A 23456-nucleotide genomic window follows, 5' to 3' on the forward strand; every position below is an offset into this window, starting at 1 on the left:
ACAGTTGTATTTACACTATAGAGAATAACACCACAGGACTGCAGAAAAGCAAGAAGTTTTGAAAAACAGACAAATAGCATTTCAGAAATACACACTTCCATAGTATATTCACATAAAATTTAATCCAAAAAAATCTTAGCCTTGGGGTTTAAAAAAAAAAAAAAAATTAATGTAATGCTAGCATTTCCCTATAATGACTTACCAGATCAATACAATCATGTTTTATGACAAATACATTTCATAGCATATAGAGATATCATATTCACCTAGTTTGAGACATTTTTGAAATGTCTCCCAGCAAACAAAAAAAAATTAATATCTACAGTACCAGCATCTTTTTATTAGAAAGAAAGCAGACTTTAGAAAAAGTCTCCATTTGCTCTGTATCCATGTACTTCTCATTGCTGTCCAGGAGAAGAATCTGAGATATTAGATTTGATTTGTGATTTTTCAGTCCTTTACTGGCAGAGATGAAGCTAAATGTCACTTTACAGACATCAGAGGAGAAAGAGTGTGTGAGCTGAGAGTGAAGCGGGGAAAAGAAACAGAGGATTCAGTGTTAAAGGGATGAAAGAGGGATTGAGCCTCCGCAGGGTCTGTGTTGAGAGTTTGTTTCTCAGAGGGAGAGATGCTGAAAACACCATGACGCTGGAAGTTGCTGTCGGGTACCGCAAACAGACCAGGTACAAGAAATCACTTTATTCTTTTCTTTCATCTACACTTGATATTGGGTTTCTTTGTGTAGTTAGTTTGTAGTTGTTTTGTTGTGTTTGTGTTCTTCTTATTATTTAACCAATGTACTAAACACTATTAATGATTTATCATAGTACAGCAATCTTTATGGCTTGGCAACAGAAATCAGTTAGTTTTTTTTTGCCGTATGTGATAGTTTTTTACTATCTGAACACCCAAAAAATTAAATAAATGATATTAATATTAATATTAATTAAAAAAAAAAAATGGGTTAAGGTTTTAGGTCAGCGTAATTTTTATTCAGCAGGGACACATTAAAATGATCTTAAGTGACCATAAAACATTTATAATGTTACAAAAGATGTATTTTTCAATGCTGTTATTTTGAACTTTTTATTTATCAAAGAATCCTGAAATACATGCAACACTGTTTCCACAAAAATTTTCAACATTTATGAGTTTTCAACATTTATTTATATTTATTTATATTTATATTTATATTTATATATATATATATATATATATATATATATATATATATATATATATATATATATATATATATATAAATTCTTAATCATATTCACAACATGACTGGAACACAACACACAAAAAGTAGTGTCTCTGGCTGTCTGAATGCTCTCAAATGTGGAGTTCAGTGTGAGTGAGTGGCTTTAGACACACGTAATGCAGGTGTACGTACAGTAATGACTTTGATGCATTTTTTGTCTGATTAGCCTTACAATCTCATTTTGCTGTCCTGTGTCTGTTTCTATAAAGACTGCTACTGTTGTTGGTCTCTTGCTGCCGAGCTGATGCTTATATCAGTACAATAGCGAGCAACTCGTGCATATAATTACACCGTCTGAACACAAACATCAGATTTCTTTACTTACAAAATGACAGTACAGACAGTCTGGATCTGAAAAATGATTTGGCAGAAAACTTAGAATCGTGAAAACTCATTTCTGCAGCAAACCCCAGGTGTTCTGTGAGATCTTTTCAACTTTAACACGGCACCTACAATAAAGTTTTATCCAGACACGGCACAACAACAGTGGTATTGCATCCTTTCCACAAACATTAACTATATTAAAAAACAAATAAACTCTGGTTGATTGTTTTTGTGCCATTTATGATAATAAATTCGTTAAACATCATCAAGACAAGTTGGGGGTTATCCAAACTTTAAGAGGTTATTAACGATGATTTTTAAGAACATTCTCTTTCAGGAATGTAAATCGTTCTTTAGAACAATGTTAAAGGTGCATTAAGCAAGATTCTGAGTTTTTGCAGAACTATGCCACCTCTGGCGGCAAGTGAAACTGCAGCCAGAGATGTGCACGCTCATGGACCACACGCACACGCACGCTTGCACGAGCTGTTCATAACCAAAGGAGCATCAGCCGCAAATCTTTTGTTTACAATCATAATGTCTTCAGATGTAATAAAGTTATAAATCTGCAAGTCATTTTAAATATGTGAAAGGAAAGGCAATTGAGTAAATTACACACTTATGTGTGAGGGAAAAACGGGGGTAGTAGACATCTATCTCCATGTTGAACTGTGTTATGTGTTTACTGTATCTAACCATTTATTGAAAGCCTTCCCTATGTTTACTCTCGTCTGATTCCGACGCCTGTCTGAGTCCAATTTTGCCCTTTTGGTTGCACTAGAGACAAGTTTTCTTTTTTTTATCTTGCGTGGAGTCTGCGTTGGTGTTTGAAATGAACTACAAGCAGGTCTCTTACAATCCATCTTCTACGGAGAATGCCGGCGAATACACAAACCTGCCAGACATAGCTATGTGAGCGTGCCGTGAACGCGCATTACGTCACGCCCAGTCTAAAATTCCGGCCCGAATCCCTCTTATTTATTTTACTTTACAGGATTATATAGAGACAATCTCAGTGATCAGAGAAGGGCTCATTCAGCCCATCAGGCAATTGTTTAAGCATGTATGGATTAGAAAATGGGTATTTTTAACATGAAAAGTTGCTTAATGCACCTTTAAGAAAAAGATAAACATTTTAATACAAAATATTCTTATCTTTATTAAGTTAGAAAATAATTCATCCTAATTGCCATTTTTTTTCAAGAATGTTTTGTCAACCCCTGGTTATAAAATTATATATGCCTAATGTGCAATAATAATCCTTATCACAAAACTTTCTAAAGAATTCTATCTTTACAGTTCACACAAGCTAAAATCTTACTTACTTACTTACTAAAATGTTGTGATCATCATGACTAGACCAGCAGTGAGCATTGCTCAATAAGCGACTGTTGTTTCGTTCATGAGGCCTCGGCTCTAACAGTTCATGCTTTGTTTTGCACAGACTCTATTTGTATGTGTGCTGCACAACAGACATTATGCAACAATTTCACAGACACTCACACACACTCCTACACCTTGAATACTCAGTGTCCACATCCACATTCTTGCATTATTACTTGACTGTACAAATATTTAAAAAAGAAAAATGCTACAGTAAAAACTTGTTCATTGTTAAAGTACATAGCAACACACTCACAACCATTTAAAACACCACAGAAACTGCATAGCAACACTTGACAACTAGAGCTGCATGATTCTGCAACCCAGCAACCGCTTATAGCGACACTCACAACCACTCAGAACAACCCAGCAACCACTTATAGCGACACTCACAACCACTCAGAAAACCCCAGCAACCGCTTATAGCGACACACTCACAACCACTCAGAACAACCCAGCAACCGCTAATAGCGACACACTCACAACCACTCAGAACAACCCAGCAACCGCTTATAGCGACACTCACACCACCTCAGCAACCGCATATAGCAACACACTCACAACCACTCCGAACAACCCAGCAACCGCTTATAGCGACACTCACAACCACTCAGAACAACCCAGCAACCGTTTATAGCGACACACTCACAACCACTCAGAACAACCCAGCAACCGCTTATAGCAACACACTCACAACCACTCTGAACAACCCAGCAACCGCTTATAGCGACACTCACAACCACTCAGAACAACCCAGCAACCGCTTATAGCGACACTCAGAACCACTCCGAAAACCCCAGCAACCGCTTATAGCGACACACTCAAAACCACTCAGAACAACCCAGCAACCGCTTATAGCAACACTCACAACCACTCCGAACAACCCAGCAACCGCTAATAGCGACACACTCACAACCACTCAGAACAACCCAGCAACTGCTTATAGCAACACACTCACAACCACATTTAGAACAACCCAGCAACCACTTATAGCAACACACTCACAACCACTCAGAACAACCCAGCAACCGCTTATAGCGACACTCACAACACCTCAGCAACCGCATATAGCAACACACTCACAACCACTCCGAACAACCCAGCAACCGTTTATAGCGACACACTCACAACCACTCCGAACAACCCAGCAACCGCTTACAGCGACACACTCACAACCACTCAGAACAACCCAGCAACCACTTATAGCGACACTCACAACCACTCAGAACAACCCAGCAACCGCTTATAGCGACACTCAGAACCACTCAGAACAACCCAGCAACCGCTTATAGCGACACTCAGAACCACTCAGAACAACCCAGCAACCGCTTATAGCGACACTCAGAACCACTCAGAACAACCCAGCAACCGCTTATAGCGACACTCAGAACCACTCAGAACAACCCAGCAACCGCTTATAGCGACACTCAGAACCACTCAGAAAACCCCAGCAACCGCTTATAGCGACACTCACAAACACTCAGAACAACCCAGCAACCGCTTATAGCAACACACTCACAATCACTCAGAACAACCCAGCAACCGCTTATAGCAACACACTCACAACCACTCCGAACACCCAGCAACCGCTTATAGCGACACACAACCACTCCGAACAACCCAGCAACCGCTTATAGCGACACACTCACAACCACTCAGAACAACCCAGCAACCGCTTATAGCGACACACTCACAACCACTCAGAACAACCCAGCAACCACTTATAGCGATACGCTCACAACCACTCAGAACAACCCAGCAACTGCTTATAGCGACACTCACAACCACTCAGAACAACCCAGCAACTACTTATAGCGACACACTCACAACCACTCAGAACAACCCAGTAACCACTTATAGCAATACACTCACAACCACTCAGAACACCCCAGCAACCGCTTATAGCAACACACTGACAACCACTCAGAACAACCCAGCAACTGCATATAACACACTCACAACCACTCAGAAAACCCCAGCAACCGCTTATGACACACTCACAACCACTCAGAACAACCCAGCAACCGCATATAGCAACACACTCACAACCACTCAGAACAACTCAGCAACCGTATATAGTGACACACTCACAACCACTCAGAACACCCCAGCAACCACTTAAAGCAACACACTCACAACCACTCAGAACAACACAGCAACCACTCCGAACAACCCAGCAACCGCTTATAGCGACACACTCACAACCACTCAGAACAACCCAGCAACCGCATATAGCAACACACTCACAACCACTCCGAACAACCCAGCAACCGCTTATAGCGACACACTCACAACCACTCAGAACAACCCAGCAACCGCTTATAGCGACACTCACAACCACTCAGAACACCCCAGCAACCGCTTATAGCAACACACTGACAACCACTCAGAACAACCCAGCAACTGCATATAGCAACACACTCACAACCACTCAGAACAACCCAGCAACCGCATATAGCGACACTCACAACCACTCAGAACACCCCAGCAACCACTTAAAGCAACACACTCACAACCACTCAGAACAACCCAGCAACCGCTTATAGCGACACACTCACAACCACTCAGAACACCCCAGCAACCGCTTATAGCGACACTCACAACCACTCAGAACACCCCAGCAACTGTTATATTGACTGTTGCTGCCAGAGTTCCTGCAGATCAGCTGCACTGAACAGCAACAACTGTGATCATTCATTCTTCTAATTCTACTCTCTCTCTTTCACGTACTCCGTCCAGTGGTCAGTCAGGGCAAAACAGCTGTTATGTGTCACTCTAAGTTAAGGGTCAGCAGCACCCAGAATAGCATGAAGACAGACACGTGCAAGACTTCTTGAGCTGTTCTATAAAGTTTGTAAGGATATCGGTCATATCTGGAGCACTTTACTAGCTGAGATCCTTGAGCTGGGTTAGTACTTCATCTGTGCAGTTGAAACTTGTGCATGTAGTGAGCTTCTGAACTAACACCACATGTTGTGACTTACTTGTGATTACTTTGTTCTTTGAATGAGAATGTACTTTTCTATTATTGGTGTTTGCCAAGTCAAACAACACTATTACTATTTCTTATACTTATGGTTAGGTTCTTATTGAAGTCACTAACCCTAAGCACTGAACAGTATGTGACTTGTCCTGCAGCGTTTGTGCTTCATATATGAATAATTCCTCAAATTGTGTGTCTTGTTGAGGAAAGCTGTGTGTGGCTTACGATTTCACTTGCAAGAAAGATTAATCAGAGACTTAGGGGTAGAGTCTTTTGAATTACCATACCAACACACTCACAACCTTTAAAAAAACACCCCAGCAACTGGATAGCAACACACTAACAAGTTACAACCACTCACAACACCCCAGCAACTGCATAGCAACACACTAACAACACCCCAGCAACTGCATAGCAACACACTAACAACCACTCAGAACACCCATAGCAACTGCTTAACAACACACTTGCAATCACTCAAAACAACTAGCCTATAGCAACTGCTTAGCAACACATTAACAAGTTACAACCACTGAAAAGACCCATAGAAACTGCTTAACAGCACACTAACAACCACTCAGAACACCCCTAGCAACTGCTTAGCAACACACTAGCAATCACTCAAAACAACTATACGCTGATTTCACGCAGCCGTTATTTTGAAATCGAAAGCGAGGCTCCGGTGGGAAGAAAACCGGAAGTGTCGCCTTTAATCACAGGTGAGTCGTGAATGCGATGGCGTATTGTTGTGTTTAATGATGTTGTGTCAATTCTAAAAATGTACATACATTTCTTTCATACTTTAGACTATATACAGTGAAATTCATTTATAAATAAAATAATTTTTTTATATATAATTCAGAATGTAAAAACAGAAGCAGGAATTAACTATATACATATCCTATATTGAATATTAACATCCAATAGTGTAAATCGCGGCAGCAGCTTCAGGTTGGTAATCCAAGGCATTGTTGTTTATCTTTACTTCCGGGGTTCTTCCCACCGGAGCCTCACTTTCGATTTCAAAATGGCGGCTGCGTGAAATCAGCGTATAGCAACTGCTTAGAAACACATTAACAACCACTCAAAACATCCCAGCAACCACATTGAAAAATCACTCAAAACCTCCCAGAACACCTCTGCAACTGCATAGCAACACTCATAATCACGTAGAACATTCTAGTAACCACATTGCAAAACTCAGAACAATCCAGCAACTGCATAGCAACCCACTTAAAACATTAGGAAGACCCTAGCATTGAGTACTGCACAGCACCACTCAAATTTTTCTTCAAATGTAAAAATCTAGTTTGCATCAGTACAATAGTTCAGTTATTCTGATAAATGAGTAAAGAATGTCAGTGGGCATAAAGGAATGACATGAAGAAAAAAATGGACTGGACTTTCCCAACACTATACAGTGATTTTATTATTTATTTAGCACAAACAAGAACAGAAAAATAAAACAAATAGCTATTTAAACAATTCATATGGATTATGCAGGAGAGGTACGAAACCCCCAATGGCTTATAATAAGACCTCCCCTCTGGTTTTTCCAATTAATATCACACCAAATAAATAACAACAATCATCACAATAATGGCAGACAATTTAAGACACCACACATATAAAAAATTTTAACAATCACACAAGTGTTTTTTCATTCTTAACTTAAATACTGACAATGATGAGCTGGTTTTAATAAAACCGGGAATAGTATTCCAAAGTGACGGTCCTCTATATTTTAAGAAAAATTGACCAAGAGTTGTATGATAATAAGGAAGATGAACATTCATTGCTTGTCGGGTTGAATATGAATGCACATCATAATTAATTAAAAAATAGTTTTTAAACACTTTTGGGAGGCTTTGATTTTGAGCCATATATTTATACATAAAGATACATGTTTGATAGATATTTATACTGAAAATGGATAAAATATTTAATTGCTTAAACAGAGGAGCCGATGGTTCACACCGATTTGATACTGTTGCCAATCTAACAAACTTTTTTTGAATCAAAAGTATTTTTTGAAGAGAAGAAGGGTAATTACTGGCCCAAACAATGTTACAGTAAGAGATGTAAGGATATAATAGACTATAATAAAGAGTTAAAAGACAGGATTGATTTACCAATGAACAAACTTTTCTAATGATGCCAAGTGACTTCATGATTTTTACACACACATAATCAATGTGGTTTTTCCACGAAAGTTTTTCATCTAATAATACCCCTAAAAATTGTATTACTGTAACTTGGTTGATTTCAATGTTATTAATAAATAATTTAGCATCTTCTTTTAAATACCTTTTATTTTTATTCCTGAAAACGATATAATTAGATTTTTCTATATTTAGTGAAAGTTTGTTCATCTGAAACCACTTTGCAATATACAATAGAATATCATTAGCTTCATTCATCAAGGAATCAAAGTTTGCATGTGATATAACAACAGTAGTATCATCTGCAAATAGAATGGGCAATGCAGATTCACACATCCAAGCTAGGTCATTTATATAAATGAGAAACAGGAGTGGCCCAAGAATAGATCCCTGAGGTACACCACAACATAATTTAATTCTCTTGGAGGTACTGCCATTTATAAATACATATTGCTCTCTATTAATCAAATAATCCCTAAGTCATTTGAGTACAACATCCCGAAACCCATAACGGTAAAGTTTGGAAATCAGAATTTCATAATCAACTGTATCAAAAGCCTTTGACAAGTCTAGAAATATACCAACTGCAAACATGTTGTTATCCAGTGCTACAGAAATTTTGTCTATGAGTTGTAACAGAGCCATATATGTTGAGTGTTGCTGTCGAAATCCATATTGATGTTTATATAGGATCTCATTGTTATTCAGATGTTTAGGCATTCTTACATATACAAGCTTTTCCAAAACTTTAGAGAAACAAGGTAAAATGGAGATCGGCCTATAGTTATTGAAAAGACTAGGATCCCCTGCCTTAAATAAAGGTATAACCTTTCCAATCTTCAAATCTTTTGGGACTACCCCACTTTTTAGAGAAAGCATAACTACATGAGTTAATGGTTCACTAATTATTAATGCCACGTTTTTAGAAAGATTTGCTTTAATTTCATCATGACCTGCTGCAGTGTCATTCAGATTACAGCAGTAGTTTTCAGAGTTACTAGAGAGGACAGATGGATGAGGTCCATACGTACACAATAACAGCATGAGAATAAATGAGTGCAAGATTGTGATAAGATATGTTTCAAAAAACTTATTGAGCAACTGGCTATAGCTGGCTAGAGCAACAATTAGAGTGTGATAAAACAAGGCAAATGATTAACAGAAGCTGCATCTCTGAACAATTAACCATGTTTCACACCACACTACACACCAGTCATGCCTGAACTTGAGCCACAGTTGCTACCATAGACAGTATAAGAAGTGGACAGAGTCATCTCATTGGAACTCAATTGAGGCAAGTGAAGCCCGTTTTCAGCGATTTCTTAGGACTTCCGTTCCTGACGCGCAGACTCAAACCGAGCTTGACGACGTAGATGTGACGTGAGCAACCCGTCTGCCCTCTAGTAGCTGTGCCGAGAGAAATCTGAATCATTCCCTTCCGAATCTTGCAGAGACGGAGAGTGTGAGTAGGAGCTGTCCATGAGCTAGGAGCAGGAGAAACTTTTGCTAGGTATTCTGATTAATTATTTTGTAATTTTGCCTCCACGTCTCCCCGATTGCCCGCGAGCTTCTCCTCCCGTCCATACGGTAATTTCTCTACTGTGCGACAGAGAGTCGTGTGGTTATGACGCAATCGTTAGCCTACTTTTACAAAAACTGCTTCTACGGGGCCATAACGTAAGATACAAGGTAATGGAGCATTTTATACATTGTCGTGTTTCTTTAGAAATAAATAATGGACAAATGGAGTCTTCAAACACCTCAGATGTAAAGTTATTCGCTGTCAAAGTGACGCCAAAATGAATGGGAGTCAATGGGATGCTAACAGCAGGTGAAGTTCTGCTACAAGATGGTGGCACGCGGCCGGCTTCAACTTCCGGTCGACTTCCTTCCCGCTTGGTTGCTACATCCGCCATTTTGTCACAGGGGGGGGACAAAGAAACCGTGAGGGTCCCCTAAAGTAAAGTTGTTCACTGTCAAAGTTACGCCAAAATGACACAACAGCAGGTGGGGGTCCGCTAATCAATGGCGGCGCTCGGGGAAGCTTCAAAATAATGAGAAACCCTGCCCCCCGCATACAGCGGGCATTATGCAAATGTCTTATCTAATGACGTAGAACCGTAATGCAAGTCTACAGACGACTCGTTTGCAGTTCAGAGTCGATTCTGTCTTTTGGGAGACAATAACTTTATTTATCGTAGACTTTCGACTTTACAACTTTGCATTCACAAACAGCAATGTTACACCCGAAAAACCATATATACACCATATATATTCAAAAAACCATAACCAGGAACCAGGCCTATGTGACATTTAAATCCAAAATTGTGGTTTAACAGCAAAGTTGGCTAACCTGAACAGCTTGATGTTTATTGATGATTCATTCGGTGTCCATCGCTTGTCTCTAGGATGGAGGATCAGGACAGAGTCAGTCAGGCCTCCAGCAGCGCCACAGTCTCCTTTCTGCCAATCAGAGATAAGGTGAATCACATTTTTACACAAACACAGGTAGAATGTTTCAAACCCAATGACACGGTTTGTGTGATTATATGTGCAGTGTCACGACAAAGTGCAGACGTTTGGAAAGAGATGTCAAGCGGCAAAAAGAGACCCCAACTGCCCTGTGGTGATCAGAGGATGGCTGTACAAGAGGGTAACGTTTAGTGCACAATACTGACCATTGGTGTAAGATCTCGGAGAAATACTTACCAAATATCTTAAAACATGTTTTAGGTTTTACTTTAAAACTGCTGTTAGTAACTTTCTTTTGGCGCTCTAGCTTGTTAATAAACAAAACTGCATGCACGCGTCTTGCGGAAGAACATTTTTGCCGGATCTACTTCTCTCTGTTAATGTCTATGATGAGTCGCGCAGGTACTGGGCTACTCCTCTGTGGTATGACCCGAACCAATATAAAATAGTCCGAATATAAACACTTATTATAGGTGTACCGTAGTGATTAGGGATAAGACAAAAACCCGGTTTGGAAAATGGATTCATGATGCACTTGTTCATTATATAAATATTGTAAATGTTGAACACAAAAAATGGTAGCTTTAAATACCAAGTTCGTTACATAAATATTTGTATTCACATTGATTTCGTACAGTATGAAAAAAAGTACTACATTTTTCAACTACATCTTTAATATAATGACCCTGATATAGCTTTCTTGCACCTTGAATACATTGGAGTGTAAAGTATGGAGTGAAAACCATATCCACAAATGCACACATGTGGATCTCTCATGTGCATTTGTGGAAGGTTTTGAGACTGTTTTCACTCCATAGTAAAGGTAACATTGTTTTCATATATTTAACTAAAAAACATTGTAGCCAGTGTTGTTATTGTAAACTAAAACGTTTGGTGATTTGGGGAATTTAAAATAAAGCAGAAATAAAATACAATTAAATATCAGATGAACAACTTGAAACTCAAAAAAACTAGAAATAAGTTAAAATTACCTTAACTAAGACTAAAGCTATATAGAAAAAGTAATACTAAAATAACAAACAATTTATTTTTAAAGTATTAAAAGATCAAATGATCTGATATTTTTAGAGATTTTCTGACCTTGACAGTCTGCAGGGGTCTTTGTGATGTCATTTCCCTTTTTTTGTTATACCACCAACACATTTTTTACTTTAAGGCCCACAAAAATATATAAAATACAGATTCAGAAATTAAAAACAAGGTCATCTTAGAAGTGTAACTGCATTTTAAATACATCAAGGTTATACTTATCAGAGATGTGTGTGTGATCATAAATATCTCTATCTACAGGATAGCAGTGGACTGAAATTATGGAAAAGAAGATGGTTTGTCCTCTCTAATTTCTGCCTGTATTATTATAAAGGTAAAACCATGCTATTGTAAGTACATGTAAGTGCATTCATTTTCCATTTCAAAAAGACTCATTCCCTGAAACGACTTCCTCCAGACAGCCGTGAGGAGTCTGTTCTGGGCAGTATTCCTCTTCCCAGCTACAGGATTCTGTACTGCTCACCTAGAGAGTGCAGGAACCGCAAATATGCATTCAAGGTGAGAGTGAACGTCCCCTTAAACCTTACAGTACAGTACATATCTTATATTCTCACTGTAAACATGTGCTTTTAGGTGGTTCATCAGGGGATGCGGCCGTACATCATGAGCGCTGAGACCCAGGAGGACATGTTGGGCTGGGTCAGGGCTCTCAGCCAATCAGCAAGCATGGAGGCTGATGACATGATCAACAGGTGAACCTCAAAACTTCTTTTCTATTTTAGTCAATTTTTATGGATTCTATAATACACCTTATACTGTTTTTCTTCTTTAGACGCTGTGCCAGTTTTCAGGACTTCACTCAGATGGGAGATAATGCGGAAACAATGGAGCTCCAGCACATGACCTCGTTTCCAGAAAGAAACGGCCAGACCGCAACAAAACTGACCAGGGTGCAGACAGAACCGACTCTACTGGATCACGAGATGACGGGAATTAAAATGAAGACACCAGAACTGAGAGGAAGACATGGGAGCAGACCAAGGTAAATTATCTGAGATGCTTCTCCTTCAGTAAATTGTCTTTAACTTGCTATAAAAGGGACCATAACTTACACTTTTCTAGCAAGTTAGTTAAGGTCCATCAAGGTTTCTTATGACATAACATTTGTAATTTTGTTTTAAATGACTTGTTCTTCCTCTTTCTGAATTAAACAGGCTGTTTTTGCTAATGTATTCATAAGAAATCATGTACATAGGTCAGTGTTTCTCAACTGGTGGGTTGCAACCTAAAAATATGAGTCTGGTCTGATGGGCCGTGAACAGAAGAGGAAAACAATGCAAAATACAATTCATAAAATGCAACCAGGCTTATTGCATATTATTGGGTCTATGCACTTCATGGTAATTCATTTTAATTATTTTAATTTTTAATTTTTTGGTTGGTCTATCAGCACGGCTGAAGCGAATGAGCAATCTCCAAGTTTGGTAAATGCAGATGAGGAACATCTTTCCTTCCACCATCCGAAAGCAGCCTTCAAGCAGCCTCCATTTCCCAGAGACCAGTATGGGTCGCCGTGTCACGGTACCATGGGCAGAGCGGACGTTTGGCCCTTTGATAACTGCTCAAGCGCCCCCCTGTCACCATACATCTACACAGAGAGAGGACATGTGCCCGATCAGGTGAAAAATAAAGAATATACACTAATGTGCCAATACGGTCATTTTCAAAATCCACACTTTCTTTAACTGTCTGTCTGGGTTTCAGCCTTTTCAGCCCGAGTTTCCATGTTCTGTGTGCTACTCTTCCAACTACCACACGGCTGAACACATGGCGATGTGTAAGGTAAGACAAATCTGTGATCTGTGATGTTACGAACTTAAATTTCAATGAACCAGTTTAACAGTTTAACAATTCTTTAACATGATGGTCTCTGACATCCCTGTGTGGCATATTACATGCTCTGAAATAATATATTAATGTAATAATGAAATTGAGATATTTAAAAAAAGAAAATAAAAACTCAATATGTTACAATTAAAAACATTTTCTTGTTTGACTATTTAAGTCAATTGCTTTTCAGATTTCACATCTATTTCAAGCTGGTAGATGTTAAGCATCTTCAATATAAACATGTATGAAGCGTGCAAAAAATAACAAAAAATAAAAATGTTCATCTACTTTTGAATGGCTGTCACTAGAGAGAAAAATATAATATTGCATATTGATGATGTAATTATGACTAATCAGATTTAATTTGATTTTGATCCAGGCAGGTAAACCAGACATCCTCATGGAGAGAGAAATTCAGCCAATCAGAGATCTGGAAACCGATACAGATGTGAGTGCATTGTAGTGTGTGAATGTGTAAGAGATTTTTATATTTTAGGAAGAAAACTATAAGCATAATTATAAAATGACGTAATAATGTAATTGAAAAAATCTCAAATCTAAGTAGTTTTTGTTGAGTTGTTACTGAATTTGAATTCAGTGTTACAGCAAGCATAATCATGGCAGATCATTGTTTGCATTATACATTATATTACTTTTTTTTTATTTTTTTTATGTAGCTAGTGTTCTGAAATGCTCCCTTGGTGACAATTTTGTTGTTGTAATTATCGACTTGTATCATTCCTGCTATATATACTTGTATAAACTGCTATTGGTATCAGTATACAGTGGACTCGAATACTACTGCAATCGGATCACTGTTGTGTTTGCAACATCAAACATTCCTAAGAGTTTCAAATATTAAGAAAATATTTGAGAAATTCTTAAGAAATGCACTCAGGAAGATTCTTACAAACCTCTTAACTGTGGATCTGACCCGTTGAGCTTCTGTCAGCCATTGTCGTCCTCCTCCTGTCCTTCAGGTGGTTCTCACTCGTCTGTGCGGATGTGATAAACTGCTGCAGTCCGTCTCTATGCAGCTGGCTCAGTTACAGGCAGATAAGGTCTATCACACACACACACACACACACACTCAAATAATGCATGCATAAAAACACGACACAAATATTCCTGCTTGCTCTGTCCCTTTCTTTAGAAAAGCATTGAGCATGCTCTAGAAATCAAATGGTTGGTGAGGGAAGATGGACTACCTGGAGAGCAGGAAGTATCCCAGAAGGCTTTGCTTCAGGAGGAGCTGGTTACACTCAGAGCCAGAATATGTGATTTGTCAGCGGTACAGTATTGGTTGTGTGTGTGTGTGTGTGTGTGTGTGCTATGCTTGCACAATTACTCGCCGGTGATTTAATTAAATGTGTGCGCTGCATGTTTCAGAGTGAAGGGCGGCACTGTGATCTTACAGCGTCTCGGTTCACCGTAAACAAACTCCATCTGCATCTTCTCTTGAGTTTGAGTAGATTTAATGTGCATTTGTGGATGCAAAATCTTCACATACTTGTAATGAGAAGCACTCATCAACAAAAGAGTAGCTTTAAGGCTCCCTGCGGTTTTCAGTCGAAATAGGTCAATGGTTTAACATTTTAAAATCAAGAAATTAAGACCGCCATTAAATATTAGTATTGTAATTTTACAATTATAATGTATTATATAATATATAAAATTATATATCTTTTTTTTGTTGTATTTTACAGTGAAATGTTACAAATGTATTAAAGTTTTTATTTAGTAATAATGAATTATTTTATAGCCATGTTGATATATAAGAAATATGCAGCCCTAAAAACAGGCAAGCAAATCTAGACATTATTCAAATCACTTTAAATCCCAATTGCAATTTTTTAGCAAAAAATAATAATAATTTGTGCAGCCTTTGTGTGTGCAACTGAAAAACCAGTATAAAAAAGATCAACTAATTCATCCGTTTTCTTGCTGTGTTTGTCACATTAGTAGATCCGATTAATGCATTAATAATCGTGCGACACCTCTCTTCATCAGGAGATGGACAGTTTGTGGAGTGATTATGAACGGATGGAGAGCGAGCTGTCGGTTTTCCATTCTCATCTCCAACACATCCTCCACTTCGGGATGCCACAGGTAATGCCACGTTTGAGAAGATCACCTGATGCTCTGCTCCTATTAACATTTCGTTGGGTGTCACCATTAGCATACAGAAACACCAATACTGTGACAGTTTAACCAAATGTTTAAAGATATTGTAAGCGACTTTAGACTACTAACAGATTTCTAAATGGTTAAAAACAAAAGTTTAAATCCAAATAACCCCAGGAGCAGATTCAGGCGCAGAGGCAGCTCTGGATGATGGAGGATATCTTGTGTGGTTTGAGGGTGAACAAGAACCGCTTTATGGCCTTACTGGGTCTACAGATGCAGGGGGGTGAGTAAATGTGTCGGTCTGTGTCAATGTTCATTCATTTAAGCACGTATATGTAAATCGTTTTCTCTCTCTATCCTTCAGTTCCTCAGCCAAAACCCGTTCCCTATTTTGAGGGCGAGTTAGGAGGCCTCAACAACATGGTAATGAGACTTTTACATTAATGCTCTGAGCATAAATGTACATAAGCTCATATTTTGGAAAACTAAGAACATTTTTATTATTAACATTCAAGTCAGAAGTTTTCAAACTGGCATCAAAAACCCCTATATGGCCACAAGGGGGAGCTTGGGGTCCATGAAAAATCAGAGCAAAATACTTAAAATTAATGTCAACTTTAGAAAATAAAGGGGCAGTATAACACTCTCAGTGCTGGGTTGTGTCAGGAAGGGCATCCGATGTAAAACCTGTGCCAAACCATGTGTGTGAGAAGCGATTGAGAAGTAATGTGCTAAAGTGCTATACAAATACATTTGCACTGTACTGCATTGAAAATGTTTCTGTATAGGTTTTTACATCTAAATTATTCTAATAGTGGATAGAAAAAAAACAACTGTCAACTTCATCGCAAATAGTTTCTAAATAATATTTTACTCATTTGATTTCATGCAAATGATATAAAAATATCTAATTTTGAAAACTCTTCAAACCACACTTTTATCGCACATTATAAACTTCGATACATACACACACACATATAAACATGATATTTTATATCCGATGTAATAGGAGTGTGTGACTGAAGCAGAGCAGCAGGACTACATGAAGATTCACCAGAGCTATAAGAGTTGGACCCAAGAGAGCCCTGCCAATGACAGCAGGCCGAGCGCTGAACACGACGTCCCGCACGAACCGCTGCGTCTGACCCGCGTCGTGACGTCTACCCTTCCGTCGTCGCTAATCGCTGAGCGCATTTTTGTAGACGACCCCTATCCTGAGCAGATCCCCCTGCAGTCAGGACTGAGGAACAGCCAGAGGAAACCCAGCAGAGCGATGCATGAGACGGCCGACAAGAACAGACGCTTACACTGGGCCGACGGACCGCAAGAGAAACCGCCTCAAAATCCCAGAGAGAAGGCACTGGCTGACAGAAAGGTCTGGACACACCATCAGACGGAGGTGAATTTAACATATTTAAATACTGTTCACTTTTCCTGTTGCGTAGAGATACCTCCCTTATGATATCGAATTAATCAGAGCTCGAATTGAGTCAAGTCTTATGGGGGGTCCCCAAGTTTTTTTTGGGCGGGGGGTTGGTTAGTCTCGCAATATACACTTTATACAAAATATACAGTATATTTGATCATAATATGCGTATATATACTATTTATTAAAAACGCTGGATAAAGAATTGTGTATATATATATAATTCTTCTTTTAAATTACTTACTAAAGTAATATGGATTTAGAGGGTGAAAATTTCTAACCTCCCAAACTCAAAATTTTCTAGTGACTGATAACATCTAAATTTTGCAATTGGCCCAAGTGAAATTCTGTAAATTAAATTTTATAATTTACAGATTTTCACTTGGGCCAATTGAAAAATTTAGATGTTATCAGTCACTAGAAAATTTTGAGTTAGGGAGGTTAGAATTTTTTTACAGTGTACTTAGTATATATATATATATAAACTCAGTCTCTTTTGCCACAACTGAAATGGAGAACTGAACATAACTATATATAATGTGTTACATAGAAATGTAGAAAACACGTTTCGGCCCAGATCCGGCCCACATCTGGCACTTGTGGAATGCGGATCTGACCCACATGCAGCGTGGAATGATGACAGTTGGGCGGCTCACTCCAGTTTGTCAGATCTGGGCCACAAGCAGGCCATAGCAATGCCACATGTCAGCCAAGAGCAAAGAAATAAACCAGAACTGGACCTTATCTGAGCCGCAAAACCTGTGTATATTAAATATGGAGTCATTTCAGCCTTAATAAGCCTGTTAACAAGCAGAATCACTGAAGGAAAGAAGAGAACAGAAAAAGAGTCGAGCAGAAACACAAGAACTACAACTGACTTCAGCCACAGTCTAAGATGAACTGAAGCGAAAAGGAGACATTAAATCTGTGAAGATCTCAGCAGAGGAGGATTAAACAACTCCACAAACAGCATCTTAGACTGTGGCTGAAGTCAGTTGTAGTTCTTGTGTTTCTGCTCGTCTCTTTTTCTGTCCTCTTCTTTCCTTCAGTGATTCTGCTTGTTAACAGGCTTATTAAGGCTGAAATGACTCTATATTTAATATCAGACTTTGTGGCTCAGATAAGGTCCGTTTATCAATGACAGCCTTTAGATTTCGATTGTAAAACTAATTAAAATATAAACTAATGGTTTAAAAATGTGTTATTTGTTAAGTGACCATGGTATAAGCGGGTTAATGCCCTGCGAGGTGTCCATTGTCAGGTATTAATGGACTTCGGCGGAGGCAACCGTCCGACGCGCATTAATACCTGACAATGGACACCTCGTCGGGCATTAACCCTTACTTATCCATCTTCATCGAGATCTCTAGCACTCCTGTAGAACCAGGAGGACTATTAATAATGAAAAATTAGTAACTTAAGCCTAAGTGTTTCCAATTTATGCAAGGAATACAAAAGCCCCGGCATGGAGTGGACAGATATAAAGTAGAAAGATATACAGAGAGAAACAATTACCCCTCAAAAAAGTCAGTAAGAAGCTTTCTTTTCCCGACTGGGAGTGGAGGTTTATTTTTCTCCATTTTTTAAAAAGCTAAAATTAGCTTCACCGGAGCGGCGCCAAACAAACAATCCTGTCAGTCAACGATGTCATGCGCGCGCACAGCGCTCTTTAGATGTGGGGCGGGGCGTTTACATTTTAAAGAGACAACTAGCTATAAACAAACTTAAAATAAATGATTGTAAATAATCAATTCACGAAATGTACTGTATCCATTGCATGCATTTAATCAGATTTGTCATTATTATTTTTACTAAAATAAAAATATCTGAGGGACCCCCCTAATTCTATTTTTTATTTCTTATGGGGGGTCCCTAATACCTTATGGGGGGTCCCGGATCCCCCCAGCCCCCCCTCAATTCGAGCACTGGAATTAATGGTTCAGACATTCATAATCTTATTTTCAAGGCATTTATGAAAGTCATTTTTAATCATGATAATGTTTTTCTTCGTATGTAATATTATACACAACTGTTCAAAAGTTTAGAATTGAACACTTTTATTTAGCATACACACATTAAACTGATCAAAAGTCACAGTAAAGGCTTTTATAATGTTACAAAATGTTTCCATTTCAAATAAATGCTGTTCTTTTAAACTTTATATTCATCAAATAATCCTAAATAACGCATTATGATTTTCCAAAAATAAGCAGCAGAACTGTTTTCAACACTGATAATAATAAAACATGTTTCTTGAGCAGCAAATCATCATATTATAATGATTTCTGAAGGATCATGTGACACTGAAGACTCGAGTAATGATGCTGAAAATTCAGCTTTGATCACAGGAATAAATTACACTTTAGAATATGTTACAATAGAAAACAGTTATTTTACATTATAATTCTGCACTATACCATACAACATCCAAAAGTCGTTAAACTGTTGCTGGATTGATCACCATGTTGAAAGAGCCATTGACATAGTTAGGGTCAGGTGGTCGAAATAACCCACAGCCTGCTGGGAAACTAATGACTGAGTGCAATCATAATACATGTGGATGATTATATGCATGTGTGCATGAATGCATGTTACAGCTCGAGCCTGAAGCCTTGTGCCTTACAAACTCTGAGTCTGACTGCGACGCCGCCATGAGCTCTCAGAAACACCACACTAAACTCAGACGAACGGATAGAAGAGACAGAAGCATGAGGTACGGATATTTACACCCGTGAACAATTCTGTCAGTTACAGTATGAAAAAAAAAGAAAAGAATATTGACAGTATTTAAAGATATATTTGCATGGATACAAATACATGCTTTGCTTCCACTATGCATGGTTTCAAAATTGCACTTAATCTTTAATTTCTCTGAGCACTGTATGTTGTGCATGTATTAGGTTTTAAATCTCTATCTTTACAACATGTTTAATTCAGTCTGAGTTTTGTTTTAAATTAGCCGAACAGCTTTTCTATTCTACTGCTGTCTTTCACTCAAAAACATTCAGTCTCATCCTTGTTGACACTATATTCTTCTGAAAAATATTATTCTCCATCGCTCTCTCTTTTTCTTTTACTTGTAGTGCAGGCAGAGAGCACTTCATAGACGACATTCATCCCTTGAAACTTATTACAGCCAGTGAAAAAGAGACAGATGTCCAGAAATACACACCAGGTTACATGAAGCATTTGTTTTGCATTCACTCTACATGCAGTCACACACATGCATGCTCATATGCATTGTGTGGTATAAAATATTTTGATAGAATTTAAGAAGCATTAGTGTTAATTAAACCACAAAACTCTAAATAATACACATGCATATTAGCCTCATGCAGTAGCACAATCACAATTTGTAAATCATTTTAATGCATGTTTCTTTTCTTTTCTTTTCCAGATTCTGCTGTTGTACACCTGAGCAACGGCTACAGCAGTGATAGACGCAAATATAAAAGCCACAACAGCGAGTCGGCCAACCCAATAACGCCACAATGTGATGACGCAAATGTGCACAGTAAAATAAAGGACAAAACAGCACAACAATCATCTTGCAATGATATCATCGTCATAGAAAGCCACTCCATCAATCATATTTCAACTCTTACAGTGTTTAAGGGACATCAGGGAAACAATCAAACACACAAACCTCATAAAAAGAACAGAAATTCTGATCGACAAAAGTTGTCAGTCTCCGCTAATGTGAAATCTGAGTGCTTTCTGTCAAATAATCGACGGTGTGAGTTAGTCCCCGTCTATGTTCATGAAGCAAAACCTCAAGCATCCCTTTCTACAGAGGAACATCAACAACCAAACCAGGGAACCAATCAAACGCCTGATAAACCAGTGGGAGGAGACTGTGGGTGGAGCCAGAGTCCCAAAACAACATTCGAAAAGGCACATATTGGCCAAACAAATGGGAAAAGCTGCGATCAACCACCAGACGCTCAACCAATCACAACATCTGACAATCAATTTACGTCCAACTCTGACCAATCCAAACCAGAGCTGTGCATTTATGAGGAAATCCAGTTTAGCTCGCCCAGATCAGGAGATGCTGATGAGAATCAGAGGGATCAAACCAGTGGAGATGAATCACGACCATCAAACCTCACCGTAAATGAGTCTGGACCGTCTCACACTGAGGTCAATGGGGAGTACAGTACAAGAACAAGTCGAACAGGAAGTGATGTCACGTGCAAGAGAGGGAAAGAGCAGAAAGTCTACGGCTCTGTCATGAAGAGCTCAGTAATAAATCATCTCGTCCAGGACTGCAGGCCGCGGATAACCGTGGTCAGCACAAGCCTGTAGATATGAGTGTTTTAGTGAGGCTGAAGAAAGTGAGGGAAAGAGGCAATCAGACACAAAAGAGTGGGAATGTCAGAAGTGGATAGAATTGAGTGGGAAATTAAATTCCCTTTGCCTTCAGAACAGCTTCAATCCTTCATGAAATATAATCATATCATGCTGATCTGTGTGTATCATTGCACCAAGAAAAGCGTCCTGTCAGATTAGGGATGCAGAACACTAGATTGCGCGTGAAACCCATGAACTGTAGTTTTATTTGAGAATGGGTCACCGTGCAGATTAAACACTGAGGTCATTTATGTGTCATTTAGCAACTATGAATTTGTTCTTTTTATACATGCACATTAAATCTCCTGATTATACAGTAATACCTCTGAATGCATACAAACTCTTGAGGATTTTAACTGACCTGGAAATATTACTTACATTTCTACATGAGTATTAATCAGTTATCAGCTTTGTGATTTGTGAGACCAATTATAGTCTAATATAGTAAACACAACACATCTGTGGCTTATTAATTCAGTAGCTTTCTGTGGTTTTGCCAAGTAAGACGTGTTTCTGGATCAACTTCCTTGTTATATTAGATATTTGTGATAAACAAGTTAGATTTTAGGGTTAGGGTTATGACAAAAAAAAATTAAACATTTGTGTGGCTTCTTATTGAAAGCCCATTTCTGCCACAAAAAAAAAAAAAAAAAAAAATCTTAATACATGTGACGTCATAATTGTGACTTTTTGCTATAATTTCGACTTAGTGTGTCATTGAATGTCATAATTACAACTTCAATTTCGACTTTTGGTCCAGAAGCAAATAAAAGATGTTGATCCAGGAACATGTTCTGCTTGGCAAAAGTCATAGCTATCGTGCCTAATGAACATATTAGAAGTTTATTGATTTTAATAACAAAAAAAAAACTTTGTATATTTATTGCAGTGTTTTGTGATGCTATTTTTGTTATTCTCAAATTAAACCCATCTCATGTTTGAACCTACAAAACAATGTTGCTGCTTCCTACCACGTTTTATTTATTTAACTTATGGTTTTATTTAATTTAATTGAAGAACAGTAAACCAGACAGCCACTGAGCTTATATATTCTACCGAGAGAGCCTCATGTTGCTGCAAACCCATGATTTTCTTTCTTCTGTGGAATACAAAATTTGTTTTTTAATTCGCCAAGCTGCAACTTTTCCATGCAACGTTATAGTGGCAGCTGTCATGCTTCAAAACTGAATAAAGTATCATAAAAATATCATCATCATAAGTCAACACGGTACATTCAGTCTTCTGAAGACATTTAAATCGTGAAATCTCGCCCTAAATCTCCAAGTGATGTGCACTTTTGGTACTAAACACTAACAGATATTGACAAACTCAACTTTATGATTTCGGGAGGTTTGATTCATCTTAGTGATCCCACTCAGTGACTCGAATCTTTTTAACCTGTTGCAGTCTGGTCAGATTCGTTCACTGACACACCTGTCGTTCATTCGGTTCACAATAAACGAGAACGAGATGCTTCTGCAGCTGCTCAAATACTTTCACACACACTACTGACACACAGAGGACAAACACAGGAACTACACATGTGTTCAAATCTGAGTTATGACTGAAATGAACTCTATTATGATCAGATCTGTGACAGACGAGTTTGACTCTAATATGCTCAGAATCAGAGAAAACTGAGTGTGTAAACTAATATAAATCAAACAAACCATAATCGCGCCATATGTTGTTTTGTTTTTGTACATTAAACTACACAGTAATGTAATTGTGTATCACCAACAAAGATGTTCGAGCCTTTTTTTTTAAGTAGCTCCTTCATCTCAAGCTGATTATGAATTTATTACTCATAACTCATTTCTCATGAGCAGAAGTGAAACTGTTCCAGTTCAGAGCGTTGAACCAGTAAAAGAGTGAAACTGTGAGTTTGAGGTGTAAATCACATTTGCATTGTCAGGTTTAGTGATTGTGATGGTCTCAGAATAGAGCAGCTCGTCTCCAGTGACCATGTTCAAACCCCAAGAGCTTCATTTCACATTTACTGCTGAATGCAGCTGTTCTCAACTATTACAATCAATCAAAAGCCGCTGAAACTTTAGTGCA

The 23456-nt window shown here is 38.4% G+C and overlaps 1 protein-coding gene and 1 long non-coding RNA gene across 6 annotated transcripts in view; one reads left to right on the plus strand and one right to left on the minus strand.

The window, feature by feature from the left end:
• LOC309509336 overlaps positions 1–14538 on the minus strand; it is a 77463-nt gene extending 62925 nt beyond the window's left edge. For both annotated transcript variants that reach the window (XR_014209860.1, XR_014209861.1), the window contains exons 1-2: positions 14404–14538; positions 10470–10579 (exon numbers count right to left, since the gene is read on the minus strand). This is a non-coding gene — a long non-coding RNA (uncharacterized lncRNA). The remainder of the gene's footprint in view (positions 1–10469; positions 10580–14403) is intronic.
• Positions 34–23418, plus strand: plekha4 (pleckstrin homology domain containing A4). Of its 4 annotated transcripts, none has more exons than XM_082183947.1 (19): positions 34–683; positions 10525–10597; positions 10674–10769; positions 11900–11972; positions 12057–12157; positions 12233–12351; positions 12432–12641; positions 13050–13278; positions 13364–13441; positions 13869–13937; positions 14470–14550; positions 14643–14780; positions 15500–15598; positions 15791–15899; positions 15981–16039; positions 16626–17015; positions 19640–19755; positions 20126–20217; positions 20440–23418. In XM_082183947.1, exons 1-19 carry the CDS (start codon positions 568–570, stop codon positions 21348–21350), a joined length of 3159 nt encoding a protein of 1052 aa, XP_082040073.1. In that variant the 5' UTR covers positions 34–567; the 3' UTR covers positions 21351–23418. The 4 variants fall into 4 exon arrangements, with proteins under 4 accessions (XP_082040073.1, XP_082040075.1, XP_082040076.1 ...); XM_082183948.1 differs by lacking the exon at positions 34–683 and adding an exon at positions 5565–5879; XM_082183949.1 differs by lacking the exon at positions 19640–19755 and having other exon boundaries at positions 20440–20575.
• Positions 23419–23456: the final 38 nt, after the last annotated feature.

The sequence above is a fragment of the Leuciscus leuciscus genome (genome assembly GCF_965113295.1).
Source record: "Leuciscus leuciscus genome assembly, chromosome: 11".
NCBI classification, from domain to species: Eukaryota; Metazoa; Chordata; class Actinopteri; order Cypriniformes; family Leuciscidae; genus Leuciscus; species Leuciscus leuciscus.